Below are 16,339 nucleotides of genomic sequence, written 5' to 3' on the forward strand. Positions count from 1 at the left end.
ATTATGGGGTGCAGGGGTATTTGAAGGGAGCAGGGTGGGATTAGCACACGATATGAGACATGGCATGAAGGGCGGAACGTACCACACGCCCCCAGCGTTTGTCACGCCCCCAGCACACACCCACAGCACAACGCAGACACGCCCACAAGGGACTACTTTGCTGGCACGGTTCTTTTACCTTTTAAATGTTTATGTTGGGTGTCTGCATAGCCTATGTCCTTCTGCTGCAACTGCCCTTTCCAACGCTGCATTGGGTGTTGTGATTGGTGCTGTGGTTCCTGAGATTACCCGCCTCAAAGGTTTGGGCTCTCTCTTTATTATATTAGTATAGATTAAGAAACCTCCCATTCTGTCCTATGGGGAACTGGTAGCCTTGCAATAGTGAAAAGCAAAATTGGCTGTAATTCACTATTAGGACATGCCACACACCCCAGGGCATGTCCTACCTTTCACATACACTACACCCTGCCCACAGGGGTATCTTGGGCCTACATAAGGGGTGCCCGACATGAAAGAAAAGGGAAGGTTGGGGGCTGGCAAGTGTGTGCACTGGCCAAGTCGACATGGCAGTTACAAACTGGGTGCAGACTCTGCAATGGCAGGTCTGAGGTACCTTTTCAGGGCTACTCACGTGGAGGGCATATTCAGTGCTGCAGGCCCATGAGTAGCAGTTGATTCACAGGCCCTGGCATACTCAGTGCACTTTACTAGGGACTAACAAGTAAATCAAATATTCAATCATGGAAACACCAATCCATAGCACAATTTACACAGAACACCTACACTTTACCACTGATCAGCAGTGCGAAAAGTGCGCAGAAACGTTACGCCAGCAAAAACAGAGTCAAAACCGGGAGGTCAGAAAGCAAAATAGTCAGGGGGAACACGCCAAAAGAAGCCAAGTCTACAGCCCTTCTTTTTTTTTATAGCCAAAATCTATTGCCAATCCTTTGTCACCTGTCAGCCCCATACTGCTGGGAAAAAGAGTATGATCACCGGGCTGCCCACCCTCCTCCTACTCTTTGCCTTATGGATCTGTGATCCATTGCAGCAGTGCATGACTCCGAATTCTGGAAAGAGTCAAGTACCACAAAGATCTTCAGATAGAGCAATAAATTGGAATTCCCTGAAATACGAGTGACAAATATTACTTGTTCTGGCACACCGTCAAACCCTTCCAATATGCCTATTACCCAGAGTCAGCTGGCAAACGTTAAAAAGAAAATGGTACACTTAAAAGTAAGTGGGCAAAGATCTGTTCTAAAACTCGACTGAAGTGGCTCGATGTCTTGCCTCTAGCTCCATGGTCCATAAGGACTATACCAAACCAGAGAACCAGACCAAGTCCCTATGAAATAGTTATAGGATGTCCCATGGTGTTACCTTCAAACCCACCTGTCTCAGCTGCAAAGTACGACCTGCACTTGCTGTCCTCCAACACTACAGAAACCTTATTCACTGTCTCTACAATTTCTGTTCTCTGCTTCAAGCTGCCTTATCGAATGGTCCAACTGAAGTCTGCCACTCCTTCCAGGCTGGAGACTGGATCATAGTGCTGCTCATCACCAAACGTGTAAAGTGATGTGGACTGCTATTGTGGGTTTACTCCTCCCAGTGCAAGCGTGCTTCATCTCCCCCATCTCCGGACATGCATTAAGCCCTAGGTCAGGGCCCTCCAACGGAACTGCTCCTCCTGCTGTTTTGCCGCCTACCAATGGGTTGGATCTCCAGGACCCACCCTTGTTGTCTTCTGTTCCACGGCTGTGGGATTATGCAACCATTGATCCTCATTGTTACCACTTCTGTCTTAAGTAGAAGGCCATCTCCTGGATACTAGATCCTCCTGCGCGACTGACCTGTTATCTTTGTCTATGACTATATCTATGTCTAAGACTTTGCACATTTCATCTGTGGCCGGAAAGCCTATCACTGGCTGTCTTGAGAATGGTCTTGGGTCTGTTATACTGGTTATGTGGCCCCCACCATCAAAAACTCTGTTTTTCACCTTCTTCCGCAGCAGGTGGCATGCTGCAACGTTTGCAAAACCACCAGATTATTTTCCATCTTGTTCCCAGCGGTGTTGTGGGACAAGCCATCCAACTGACGAGACACAATGATCAGATACTAGCCAACGCCACTCCAATTTTCATAGGGTTGATATCTGATTAGTTAGATACCCTGAAGACCATGATTCTATAGAATAGAATGGCCTTAGATTATGTCCTCATGACCAAAGGGGGGGTTTGTGCTATAGTAGGGTCACCAAGCTGCACTCATCTTCCCAACACCTCCCTCTGTGTTCACAAATAGATATGAATACTGTGCGGAACTTACATGAAATTCAAAGCGGCTTAAACTTCAACCTGAGTGGCATCTGGCCTTGGTTGTTAGGAAAATTTGGGAAGTGGGGCAATGAAGTTTTTGAACTAATTACCGCAGCTATTTGTATCATAATAACATTAATGTTCTGATTAAACTTTTTTCTGTGCATCATCCAACATGCTTGCAGTAATAAAGGTGTTGCTCATGCTTATTCACTTGATACAACTGAAGATGACGATGAAGGATGTAACAATGAAGATTTTAAAGCTAAAGTTAATAGATTGCATGCTATAGAACTGTTGTAGGAGTTTCACCTCTCGGTGAACCCACTAAAGCTTTAGCATTATTGTTCATTTACACATATTTTAAATGAACGCCATTTTGCTGTTCCGCATTGTACGTTTCACATTTTACCCCAACTACCCTAGAATGCGTAGCCTTGTTCTAAAGTTGGTATGACGAAGCGAAGTATCGATTCACCACGTGCTTTTTCTTCCATTCATTTGCGTTAAGAAAAAGTGGATACATGTAGTGTCGAAATGTATGGATTTTAGAATTACATGCTCCAACTGACAAGGGGTCGCATCTCTGATCCGTTGATTTGGTGTTTTGCCTTTACTTATTTTGATGCTTGCTAGCTATTTTGCATTAAACATGTGCTAGACTTCTAGGTGCTATCCTGAGTGTCTGCTTTTGTTTACATTATTAAATCGGAATATCTATAAGTGGCAAAGCATGAACAATTCTGGAATTTTAATGATCATATTTTTACATAGTATCCGGTGCTTAATAATCGGCTGCATGATCATTTTTCCGATGGATGGGTTTCTATGTTGACTTTTCTGGACAAGCCAGGCTCTTTGCTTGGGCTTGTCTTGGTGCACCTGTTTTCCTGGGACCTACTTTAAAACATTGTGAGTTTCTCAACAGCTTTGTTGAGTTTCTTGCAGCCCCAAAAAGACCTAGTAGCCTGTGTGATTGTACAGTACAGAAGAGGAACCTTTACATTTCCCTGCGGACCAATGTGTTTTCTGTCTGACTGATACAATAGTCCAAGAGGTCAATGCACCTGTAGCTCTGGTTCACGTGCTTTTTTCTGTAGAGTTGCTTTGCTAATGGGGCTGACTCATCCTTTCATCCTTGAGATATTTAAGATTATGAGAACTATTTTTCACCCAATATTTGAGTTGAGAAGAAATGTTTTGATGTGATTTTGAAGATCTATGTTATGTAGCAAGGTAGGCACCTGCATGGAACAAATTTCAATTTTATTACCCATTTCCTGATAATTCATGTCCTCAGTGATGGCAAACAATACTAAATTATATGTTAACCTTAAACAGGGTCACAAAACAGTTGAAATATGGCTTGCGCAGGACCTCAAAAATCCTTAGGATGACGTGGGGTAGACAGGCTGAGTCAGGGGTCGAGGTAGACAGAGGGACAGAGGTTTAGAGCGGGAGACAGAACGCAAGAGAGAGAGAGAGAGAATAGACAGAGGTCAAATAGCTAGAAAGTACACTGTCACAGGGGCCCTTGGAAAGTGGGGCCCCTGAGTAATTGCCCACTTTGCCCATGCCTTGAAACGGCTTTGTCTTGGAGTCTGGAGACTCGAACCAGGAAAGCCGCAGTTTGCTGTGTTTGGCCTCTGTGCTGTGTTTGGCCTCTTTGCTGTGTTTGGCCTCTTTGCTGTGTTTGGCCTCTTTGCTGTGTTTTGACTCTTTGCTGTGTTTTGACTCTTTGCTGTGTTTTGACTCTTTGCTGTGTTTGGACTCTTTGCTGTGTTTGGCCCCTTTGCTGTGTTTGGACTCTTTGCTGTGTTTTGACTCTTTGCTGTGTTTGGCCTCTGTGCTGTGTTTGGCCTCTTTGCTGTGTTTGGCCTCTTTGCTGTGTTTTGACTCTTTGCTGTGTTTTGACTCTTTGCTGTGTTTTGACTCTTTGCTGTGTTTGGACTCTTTGCTGTGTTTGGCCCCTTTGCTGTGTTTGGACTCTTTGCTGTGTTTGGACTCTTTGCTGTGTTTGGCCTCTTTGCAGTGTTTGGCCTCTTTGCTGTGTTTGGCCTCTTTGTTGTGTTTGGCCTCTGTGCTGTGTTTGGCCTCTTTGCTGTGTTTGGAGTATTCACTGTGTTTGGCCTCTTTGCTGTGTTTGGACTCTTTGCTGTGTTTGGACTCTTTGCTGTGTTTGGCCTCTTTGCAGTGTTTGGCCTCTTTGCTGTGTTTGGCCTCTTTGTTGTGTTTGGCCTCTGTGCTGTGTTTGGCCTCTTTGCTGTGTTTGGAGTATTCACTGTGTTTGGCCTCTTTGCTGTGTTTGGCCTCTTTGCAGTGTTTGGTCTCTTTGCTGTGTTTGGCCTCTTTGCAGTGTTTGGCATCTTTGCTGTGTTTAGCGTCTTTGCTGTGTTTGGAGTCTTTGCTGTGATTGGGCTCATGCTGTGTTTGGCCTCTGTGCTGTGTTTGGCCTCTTTGCTGTATTTGACCTCTTTGCTGTGTTTGGAGTCTTTGCTGTGATTGGGCTCATGCTGTGTTTGGGCTCATTCTGTGTTTGGCCTCTTTGCTGTGTTTGGCCTCTGTGCTGTGTTTGGCCTCTTTGCTGTGTTTGGCCTCTGTGCTGTGTTTGTCCTCTTTGCTGTGTTTAGCCTCTTTGCTGTATTTGGCCTCTTTGCTGTGTTTGGAGTCTTTGCTGTGATTGGGCTCATGCTGTGTTTGGGCTCATGCTGTGTTTGGCCTCTTTGCTGTGTTTGGCCTCTGTGCTGTGTTTGGCCTCTTTGCTGTGTTTAGCCTCTCTGCTGTATTTGGCCTCTTTGCTGTGTTTGGAGTCTTTGCTGTGATTGGGCTCATGCTGTGTTTGGGCTCATGCTGTGTTTGGCCTCTTTGCTGTGTTTGGCCTCTGTGCTGTGTTTGGCCTCTTTGCTGTGTTTTGACTCTTTGCTGTGTTTGGACTCTTTGCTGTGTTTGGCCCCTTTGCTGTGTTTGGACTCTTTGCTGTGTTTGGACTCTTTGCTGTGTTTGGCCTCTTTGCAGTGTTTGGCCTCTTTGCTGTGTTTGGCCTCTTTGTTGTGTTTGGCCTCTGTGCTGTGTTTGGCCTCTTTGCTGTGTTTGGAGTATTCACTGTGTTTGGCCTCTTTGCTGTGTTTGGACTCTTTGCTGTGTTTGGACTCTTTGCTGTGTTTGGCCTCTTTGCAGTGTTTGGCCTCTTTGCTGTGTTTGGCCTCTTTGTTGTGTTTGGCCTCTGTGCTGTGTTTGGCCTCTTTGCTGTGTTTGGAGTATTCACTGTGTTTGGCCTCTTTGCTGTGTTTGGCCTCTTTGCAGTGTTTGGTCTCTTTGCTGTGTTTGGCCTCTTTGCAGTGTTTGGCATATTTGCTGTGTTTAGCGTCTTTGCTGTGTTTGGAGTCTTTGCTGTGATTGGGCTCATGCTGTGTTTGGCCTCTGTGCTGTGTTTGGCCTCTTTGCTGTATTTGACCTCTTTGCTGTGTTTGGAGTCTTTGCTGTGATTGGGCTCATGCTGTGTTTGGGCTCATGCTGTGTTTGGCCTCTTTGCTTTGTTTGGCCTCTGTGCTGTGTTTGGCCTCTTTGCTGTGTTTGGCCTCTGTGCTGTGTTTTGCCTCTTTGCTGTGTTTAGCCTCTTTGCTGTATTTGGCCTCTTTGCTGTGTTTGGAGTCTTTGCTGTGATTGGGCTCATGCTGTGTTTGGGCTCATGCTGTGTTTGGCCTCTTTGCTGTGTTTGGCCTCTGTGCTGTGTTTGGCCTCTTTGCTGTGTTTAGCCTCTTTGCTGTATTTGGCCTCTTTGCTGTGTTTGGAGTCTTTGCTGTGATTGGGCTCATGCTGTGTTTGGGCTCATGCTGTGTTTGGCCTCTTTGCTGTGTTTGGCCTCTGTGCTGTGTTTGGCCTCTTTGCTGTGTTTAGCCTCTTTGCTGTATTTGGCCTCTTTGCTGTGTTTGGAGTCTTTGCTGTGATTGGGCTCATGCTGTGTTTGGGCTCATGCTGTGTTTGGCCTCTTTGCTGTGTTTGGCCTCTGTGCTGTGTTTGGCCTCTTTGCCGTGTTTAGCCTCTTTGCTGTATTTGGCCTCTTTGCTGTGTTTGGAGTCTTTGCTGTGATTGGGCTCATGCTGTGTTTGGGCTCATGCTGTGTTTGGCCTCTTTGCTGTGTTTGGCCTCTGTGCTGTGTTTGGCCTCTTTGCTGTGTTTAGCCTCTTTGCTGTATTTGGCCTCTTTGCTGTGTTTGGAGTCTTTGCTGTGATTGGGCTCATGCTGTGTTTGGGCTCATGCTGTGTTTGGCCTCTTTGTTGTGTTTGGAGTTTTCACTGTGTTTGGCCTCTTTGCTGTGTTTGGACTCGTGTTTGATTATTGTTAGGTGGCCGGCATGATGAGGCGCTATGGTGTACATTGGCCTGTTGGCATAGCACACAGTCTTCCATGAGAGTGGCTTCGTAGCGCTAATGGCTGTCTGTGGCACCTTTGTATACAAATCCTGTAATGACATAAACACAACAGCCAACAGTCGTGTGTGCTGATGTACCCTGTGTGTTGTCTTCTGTTCCACCTCCTGTTGCCTTGAGTTATCCTGTTAAATGAGATGTCACTGTGTGATGTTGACAAGGACCCTGCAACTTTCCCAATAACAAAGATTTGCAAAAGCCATGACAAAACAAGCATTGGCAAAGCCAAAAGGCTTGCAACCAAATCTACACCTACTAGGTTGTTTTTCCTACCCGTGCAGGTACGTGTATTTTTCCATATTTTCCCACATCACAACTCTGGGTTATGATACTCTGTTTTCATTGTTTTGTTCTTTCATACAATACAGAATATTAAAAATATATTTCCCCAGTCTGTTCTCCACTTGTATTTATGTCTCTCAAGTTGTTCCATTTTAAGTGTGAATGGGGCACCTCTTTTCTTTCCTTCCTTTACCTGAAATCCAGCACATATAATTGGAAAACGAAACCCAGAAGTGTTAGAATGCAAACAAAAATACAGTACTGGGAGAGCTGAGCATAGCTTATAAATGGTTGTTTATTGTTTTATAAATACACGTTATTATTAAGTGGAATGCCTTCACGCGTATGTGTGCGCGTGAATCAGTGAGGGACTACATCTCCCAGAATGCCCATGCGCCCGACCTATCAGGGCGCACAGCTGCAGGGAGGCTGATGTCAGATGCTGCTAGGCTGTCCCTGGGAAGACAGCGCGCCCTGCTCGTATATTTCCCCCTCCTCTCACACATCCTCTGCCAGCCAACCGGGCCCTGGGAGCCGCCCCCCACTCCGCCCAGCCTCCGCCAGTGCAAAACAACAGCACGGAGCGGCTCCCAGCAGCATCCAGCGTCGGTCCCCGGGCGCAGCCCCACCCGCCTGCCTGCCAGCCTGCCTCGGCGCCCCCGACCCTCACACCCCGGGCACTGGGCAGGAGGCGCACGATCAGCAGGAGGGTGGAAGGCGCAGCCGGGACTGCAGAGGAGGGTCTGTGCGCAGGAGCTGCAGCGCGGGCATCGGTGTCACCAGCAGCAGGGGCTTCTGCAGGGGCTGGCACAGGGGGCAGCGGGGCCACCGGGGGCAGATAGACAAGCTGGGCCGGTACCGGGGGCTCCAAGGCCGGTACCGGGGCTGGAGTGCCATCGCCGCCCTCACCACTGCAATGAATGGGCGTCCGCGCTAACTGAGCATCCGTGAGCATCCCTCACCAGCCCTGCCCGGATCCGAGCCTCTGCCACCCCGCCCTGCCACCTCCACTCATCCGCTCCTTCTATTGGCTGAGGGTTCATTGGAAACCGCACCAGCGGCGGGTCGGCCCGGGGTGCCCCAGCGCCGGTGCATGCAGCGGATGGGCGCGCCGGCATGGGTGCACGCCCGTGCGTAATGCGCTCCTGGCTGGTGCCCGGCCATCCCTGCGCCCAGAGGCGGTGGGCCACCTGCGGGGAGTAACTGGGCATCCACCCCCGCCTGCCAGGCCGTCCAAGGACAGCATCCGTTCCCCCAGAGGGCAGTGCCACCCCTCCTGCATGGGCTTGGACCAGGCCTGCCAGCCAGGAGCGCCCGCGGAGGCGGAGGGTAGCGCCAAGATGAGCGCCAAGCCCCGGAGCAGCGAGGCGCTGAAGGTGGTGGTGCGCTGCCGCCCCATGAGCCGCAAGGAGGAGGCGGCCGGCCACGAGCGCATCGTGGACATGGACGTCAAGCTGGGCCAGGTGACCCTGCGCAACGCCCGGGCCGCCCCGGGGGAGCTGGCCAAGACCTTCACCTTCGACGCCGTCTACGACCCCAGCTCCAAGCAGGCCGACGTCTACATCGAGACGGTGCGGCCGCTCATCGACTCGGTGCTGCAGGGCTTCAACGGCACCATCTTCGCCTACGGGCAGACGGGCACCGGCAAGACCTACACCATGCAAGGGGCCTGGGCGGACACGGAGAGGAGGGGCGTCACCCCCAGCGCCTTCGAGCACATCTTCACCCACATCTCCAGGTCCCAGAACCAGCAGTACCTGGTCCGGGCCTCCTACCTGGAGATCTACCAGGAGGAGATCCGGGACCTGCTGGCCAAGGACCAGGGCAAGAAGCTGGAGCTGAAGGAGAACCCGGAGACCGGCGTCTACATCAAGGACCTCTCCTCCTTCGTCACCAAGAACGTCAAGGAGATCGAGCACGTCATGAACCTGGGCAACCAGGCGCGTTCCGTGGCCAGCACCAACATGAACGAGCACAGCTCGCGCTCGCACACCATCTTCGCCATCACGGTGGAGTGCAGCGAGACCGACGTCGACGGAGAGGACCATATCCGGGTGGGCAAACTCAACTTGGTGGACTTGGCGGGCAGCGAGCGCCAAAGCAAAATGGGGCATGCTGGCGAAAGGCCCAAGGAGGCGTCGAAGATTAACTTGTCGTTGTCGGCTTTGGGCAACGTGATATCCGCACTGGTGGACGGCAAGAGCACTCACATCCCCTACAGGGACTCCAAGTTGACCCGCTTGCTCCAGGATTCTCTGGGCGGGAACGCCAAGACCATCATGGTCGCCACCCTAGGGCCGGCGTCCCACAGTTACGATGAGACCTTATCGACTCTCAGGTTCGCCAACCGGGCTAAGAACATCAAGAACAAGCCAAGGATCAACGAAGACCCCAAAGACACCTTGTTGAGGGAGTTCCAAGAAGAAATCGCCCGGCTGAAGGCGCAGCTGGAGACGCGTGGCATGCTGAGCAAGAAGAGGAGGCGGAACAGCCGAAGGAGGAAGACCGTGGATGGGGACTCGCTAACGGATATGGAGGCCGAGGAGGAGAACGACGACAACATCATCGAGAAGAACATGGAGAACTACTTGAAGGAGCAGACGGAGAAGCTGGAGCAGGAGAAGGCGGCCATCCAGGACGACCACAGTTTGTTGGCCGAGGAGAAGCTGAAGCTGCTGGAGGAGAAGGAGAAGATGATGGAGGACCTGAAGAAGGAACAGGAGGCCACAGAGCTGCTGGCCGTCAAATTCAAGGTAGGCCGCCCGAGAAGGGTCTGGACACCATTGCTGAATTCCCACCCCTCTGCCTGTGCAGCTTCCCTGTGCCCCACAAAGGTTTAATAACTCCTACAAAGATGATATTTGCATTTGTTTTAGATCCTTTCATTAGACTACCTCTGTCAGAGCATTCTTGCTATTGCTATTCATACAGGAAACCACCATCTTGTTTAAGGCGGGACTTCCTGTTTGATGCATCTTAGCAGGAATGCTCTGGCAGAAGGTGGAAGGAAATGTAGATATTAACACCTTGAGAGGTCACATGTTAACTGAAGAATGTTGGGGGTAATGGGGCTGGTGAATCATGGTTTTGATTCCCTTCCTTGCGCTAAGTTTGGGCCTGAGATTATTAAATAACCAAAGTGTTCAGCAGAGGGTGGGTTTATGGTTCAACAAGCTCGAATGGTCACAAATTCGGGCCTTTGTCACTTCAACTTTTCCATTAGGGCCTGATAACGATCTTGGCCGATGGGATCCGCCGTCACAAACGTAATGCATATTCCGTCCGCCAAATTACAATTCCATTATATCCTATGGCACTTGTAATATGAGAGACACGTTTGCGACTGAGAATCCCATCCTCCAACCCTAAGCGTGCAGTGGATGGTGAACGCTTGAACGAGAAGCATCCTGGTGGCAAACGCATCCGGGCCTATTCAGAAAGACATTTTGAGTATGTGACGCGACACTCTTTTCGTACTCTATGTACCATACATGCCTTCATGAAGCAGCCCAAAAACACCTAAAATGGGAATCAAATGGAAATATTTAGGAAAAATGCATGTACAATCCGCACACATAGAAAGGACTGAGCCCTCTTTGCACTTTTACTACAGGGAGTTTGACATTTAGGGGTCGACTCACAAAGAATGAATGTAAGAGTCACTATAAGGGTGCCCCTGTAGTACCACTTCTTGTACTCGGGAATGCTTTTGTGAATCGGTCAAATGTAGCGGTTTGAAAACCTAACTTGAGCGAGCACATGGCCTGCTGGTGTTTCCCTGCTTTTTATGTGGTCCTAGGACAGATTTATTCAAAAGTCGATTTCTTGTTTGGAGAAGCCAGAAGAGGTTGTGTCTCCACTCTGCTCTTCAGGGTAGGAAATGATTGAACTGTTAGCAGGGTAAAACTGGTTTCATTTTGTAAAGTGAATATTTTGGGTGAAAATGGCAATTTCTTTAAATGTACTAAGCCTACAAGCAAAATATTTTTATTATGATATGCTCTACCCTTGTGCATAGGGGCAGCTAATAGTACTTATGCATAGTTGTACATGTCTGCAGCCAGGGCACTGCCTGTTACCCCTAGCTTTTTAGAAAGCAATGTGCTCATTGCCTAATTTAGGGAGTGAATACTTATTAGAACAAATGTCCATTTGACAAGTTGCTCCTGGTGTCCTACCCTCTTCTGCCAGGAGCAGTTCTGTTTTACTCACTGGTAGATCACTAGGATCTGGCTTCAAACTCCATGAGACTTAAATCCCGGCTCCTCACTGAACCAAATAGTGTGATTTTGAGCATGTCAGTTATTTTCTTCTTGTGCCTCGGTACGTTTACATAATAACATGTATTGTGAAGCCCTTGAGATGAGATATCCCAAAGTATAAGATTAATCTGATAAAGTAGGCATCTAAAGTACATCCCACACATCTTTGGTGATGTGACCACGCTGGTGCCGTCTTCTCATCTGTTATTAATTCCTCGCAGTGCATGCTGGGATACATGTCCGTGTTTACGGTTGAGCACACCGCAGGCCGACCTCATTTTCTGTCGGGTGGGGGTGGCGGGGGGGTCAGAAGAGGATGCCTCTTGGTGCCAGTGCACCTGTGCTCCTTGGTGGAAATTCCAGTTCACCAGTCACAAGTGGTTTCGGCGGGGTTCAGATGCTGGCATATAGGTTTGTGTCCATCGCACAAATGATTAAACGCGAATAAACGAGTTGATTTTACTCACCGACGGAACTAGTTCTTGACACCCGAGGTATCTTGTTTGTTGATTTAATAGGTATTTCCTGCACCATTTCTACCTAAATGCGGGAGTCACACCCTCCAGTGTCCAACAACAAGTGCACCTCGAAGGCATGCAACGGACAGGGTTTGCAGTGGTCCAATAAGCGCTACATTGGCGCTAGATCTCAGCTGAAATCGCCAGAGGGCTGCCATGCTGTTCTCTTTCGTGTCATTGTGCCGCCGCCCTCAAATGTTGGCGTTTGTCTTGAATGTACCTTCAAAATATGTGTTAAAAAAAAACATGACCTAGCAGCGAACTCACGTATTTTAGATTTTATATGTGTGCTGTTGCCATGCAGAAAATCGTAGGCACTGCATAACTGTGGTAATCCTCGCGCACCCATTCGATGGATCATGCCTTATTAGTTTTTTTTATTCAAATAATTCGACACAGACACCTAATTTTTGCTCAACCACGTTTTGGAATATTGGCGTTTTAAGAGCGTTTTATATATATATTTTGCTGTTGTTGTTGCTTTAATGGAGATGGTGACCCCCTTTCCTCTTGAACTCCGCGAGAAGCTTAATACCTGCCTTTGAAATGAACCAACCTACCACAGGCAGAGCTCGGCACACACAGACACCTGCTCAGCGCCAAGAAGCCCCAGCGGGCGATAGTGCGCTTTCCACGTAGCTTTTCATACACCCATCTGCAAGGTAAGAAGCTGCCACCCCAGTCTAGGGTCACAGACCGGCCTTTAAACGCCGCGCCCGGACCCTCGGGAGGCCCTGTTGCCCTCCGTGTTTTCCAGCTGTCTCTGTGCTCTCTGCCTCGGTGGTGGGGAGGACGCTGCTGCCGGGTGAGAGAGGGGGGGTGGGGGGGCGCTGCCGGGTGAGAGAGGGGGGGTGGGGGGGCGCTGCCGGGTGAGAGAGGGGGGGTGGGGGGGGCGCTGCCGGGTGAGAGCGGGTGTTGCCGCTGGCAGGCCCCTGGGATCTGTGCCTGGCTCCATTATTACACCGTGTTACTCTCCCTTTTCAACAACAGGTGCAGACACGCTCGCATCAGCACCGAGCCCACGGGACGGCTGCGGCTCGGGCTGGGTTCAGAGGCTGGCCGGGGCCTGCTGGGAGATTTTTCTACAATCTGTATTTCTGACGTGCCAGTGGGGCTGAGGCCGAGTCAGCCACACACCTATCTCTATTTAATCTGTTGTAATAAGTCACCCCAGTATCACGCCCCAGCGTGCCCCCCTTTAGCCTCGCTTCCTTCTGTGGTCTCCTTGTTACTCACTGCTGCTCAGAATGGGATTCTGGGAGAGGTTGTTGGTGGTGTAGTTTCAACCCTGATGACATCATCAAGCCCTGGCAGGAGCCTAATGGATAATGTCTGACACTGATGACATCATCATTTTTTAGATCACTAATCTATTCTTGATCAGTGGAATAATAAATCCAATCCAATCCAATCCAAAAATTCTTTATTTCGGCCACATAGGCCATAAAAGAAACAGTAAAAATACATACAGATAAAAGACAATATATACAATAAAAACCAGTTAGACCTGCAGTGTTTAAAAAATACAAGGTAAAATGGATTAACCAGACATTTTCTTCCTTATTATCCATGCTGCCATTAAGAATTTGGAAACCGCAAACACAATGTGGCCCAGGGTGTTAGTTTTCATCACCCTGTAGGCCTGTAAATAGTTACTGAAGCCCAGATTCCCGCATAGAGGGGCTAGCCAGCGCCTCCTCGGGCTCCGATAGGCATGGCAACAAAACATTATGTGCAAATCATCTTCATCCTTAACTTTACAGCATGGGCAGAGCTTGTCGCCCCCTGACGACCATTTATAGGTGAAAACTTTAGTAGGGAGCGTACCAAACCTCCATTGCAGGAACAATTTCCTCGCCAAAAGAGGGTAAATAAAATCCATAAAAGTTTCAAAGAGATAAGAATTTTTGGATACTAAAAAACATCCCGTCAGGGTGCCACTGTCATAAGCATTGTCCATGTCAGCAAGGTTTTTGTTCTTATAGAGCTGTGCGAGGGTTTTGCGCGATATCCTTCTACATCCTTGAGCAGGGTCATCCCATAGGTCTGGTAACTTAAGGTCAGAACATTCCGACCTAATAAATGCCAGCCAGGGGATCTTGCCATTAACATTCAACCTCATGACATGTATAAGGTCCTGCCGATAGTGATGCAGCTCCTCGGTGGTCCATACCCGATGCCAGAACTTCAATGGTTTCGACCGTAGGTCCTCTGCAATTGACGGAAGGCCCAAGTCGAGTCTTAAGGGGAGGAGTGGTGTGCCTTGCGGGAGAGCAAGTAAGCGCCTAAGGAAGCAATTTTCCACCCCTGCCATGACCTTCCCAGCTTTGTGACCCCACAGCTCACTACCATACAAGGCAGCTGCCTTCGCCTGGGTCCTGTACATTTCCAGAGCCGGACTAACAGGCTTGAAGGTGGACTTGTTAGACACCCTCAAGAGTGCGCCCGATAGCTGGGAGAGTTTCAACCTGGATCTTGCTACCTGGGAGTCCCATGCCAGATTTTCTTGAAGTGAAACCCCCAGATATGTGAAAGTGGAGACCCTTTCAAGGCTAATTTCCCCCAGTTTTGGATTGGGTCTGGTCTTGGTGGGAGGGTTGAAGATCATGAACTTAGTTTTTTCCGTGTTCACCTCCAACCCATGTTGTTGACAGAAGTGACCAAAACCATCCACAATCCTCTGGATCCCCATAGGTGATTTGGAAAGGAGGAGGGTGTCGTCGGCAAACAATAATAAATACACTTCACATCCAGGATACAGCCAACCATCCAGATGTCTGAGGAACAAGGTCTATGTTTATAATTGAACACATCTGTTTTTCCGGCGCACTTCCGCTCCCTTTGTTTCTGTCACCCAAATCACCGGTCCTCTATTTGTAAGCCTCGGAAGGATGGACGGCTAGGTTGGCCTTTCTGGGATTGGATTGCTTCACCCACTGGATCACAAGGAATGTCAGCGGCGAGTGTTTAACTCACTGAACCATCTTGACGACTAGTTGAGGTCAAATTCGGACTGGGCAAAACAGCAGCCTTAGAAACCTCACTTCTTGGAGTGCACCAATCCAGCTGTTGGAAGAGTTTATTGGTGGAGGAGAGAGCTGAGGAGACAGGCAGGGTCAGAACATCCGCAGGGACACTGAGGGTCTGACTCAGAAACATGGGGGGGGAGAGGGGGCAGACTGAGGCAGCCAGCAGCTGGGGCCAGTCTGCTCCTGTTTAAATGCATGACCACAGAGCCTGTTCACCGGAAGCACCGGAGGCCAAAGAGACTCACTGAAAGGCCAGTCAATGTGTCTATTAAAAGGCTGTCCTTTGGAGACACTGGAAGAGGAAACCACTCTATTTGTTCCTCCTTGCTATCACGAGACTTTGTTTCCTGGCGACAAAGCAGACGGACTAGACTCTTTCTAAGACTGTAAATCAGCTGTAAACAGTCATGTGGAGGTGAAGCGTCATATTGTACACTCCTATTTAGTGAATTTAGCCATCTGTGTTTGGAAAAGCCTCTCAACGGGACAGCAGGCGAGGAGGTGAAGTGTTTGTACTTTTTAGGTCCAGCCTAGGCAGCGCTTGCACTGTCTCTTCGAGACCTGCAGTATTCAGGATATGTGCATAAAGCTCCGCCTATTTACCGCCCATCTTTTTAATTGGCTCCTGTCCCTGTCCTTTGTAAATGGTGGCTGTTCATTGGTCATTAGGCTTTGTATTCCCTCCTTAGAACCGCTCTGTCTCTTTTTGTAACCTGCCATGAGGACACCTCCCTTATACGTGTTGTTAAGCCCTCGGTTTTAATTACAGTCATAAGGCACTATTTTCTTAAAGGACTTCAGACCGGACAATCACTTGATCTTAAACAAGGTTGGCAGTGGTGACTTTACTTGCTAGTACATCTCACATTTATGTTAGACCTTCTATAAATTTCCCTTCATCAGCTTCACATAGAGTACAATCTATTTGGAATTAATATAATAATTGTTTTGTCACTTTTCAAAGCTATTAATTGTATATATGGACATAGCTGTTTGAATGTACTCGTGGTACTGTCTTGAATGCAATAATGCAATGCATTATGGGAGTACCATATGTGACTAAAAGTTTGATGTTCACTAGGGACCTCTAGGCGCAGCTTGTGGTAGTACACCTACTCATCTCACATTTATATTAGACTTTCTATAAATTTCCCTTCATCAGCTCCACATAGAGTACAATTAATATAATAATTAGTCACATTTCAAACCTACTAATTGTATATATATTGAATGTACTGTGGTACTGTCTTGCACGCAATGCATTATGGGTAGGATGAATTTACCATATCTTCAAAGTTTATGATGCTCACTAGGGACCTCTAGGCTCAGCTTGTGGTGCTGCATTTACACATCTCACATTTATGTTGGACCTTCTATAAATTTCCCTTCATCAGCTCCACATAGAGCATAACTTAATCGGAATTAATAAAATAATTGTTTTGTCACATTTCAAAGCTATCAATTGTTTATATGGACATAGATATTTGAATTTAC

General features: G+C 48.5%; 1 protein-coding gene across 2 annotated transcripts in view; it reads left to right on the plus strand.

Annotated features, from left to right (window-relative positions):
• Positions 1 to 7,586: 7,586 nt before the first annotated feature.
• The window catches only part of KIF3C (kinesin family member 3C), a 292,680-nt gene continuing 283,927 nt past the window's right edge, over positions 7,587 to 16,339 (plus strand). For both annotated transcript variants that reach the window (XM_078650020.1, XM_078650021.1), the window contains exon 1: positions 7,587 to 9,789. In XM_078650020.1, the coding sequence (XP_078506146.1) occupies positions 8,317 to 9,789 (1,473 nt within the window). In that variant the 5' untranslated portion in view covers positions 7,587 to 8,316. The remainder of the gene's footprint in view (positions 9,790 to 16,339) is intronic.

Source organism: Lissotriton helveticus, chromosome 6 (genome assembly GCF_964261635.1).
Source record: "Lissotriton helveticus chromosome 6, aLisHel1.1, whole genome shotgun sequence".
NCBI lineage: Eukaryota > Metazoa > Chordata > Amphibia > Caudata > Salamandridae > Lissotriton > Lissotriton helveticus.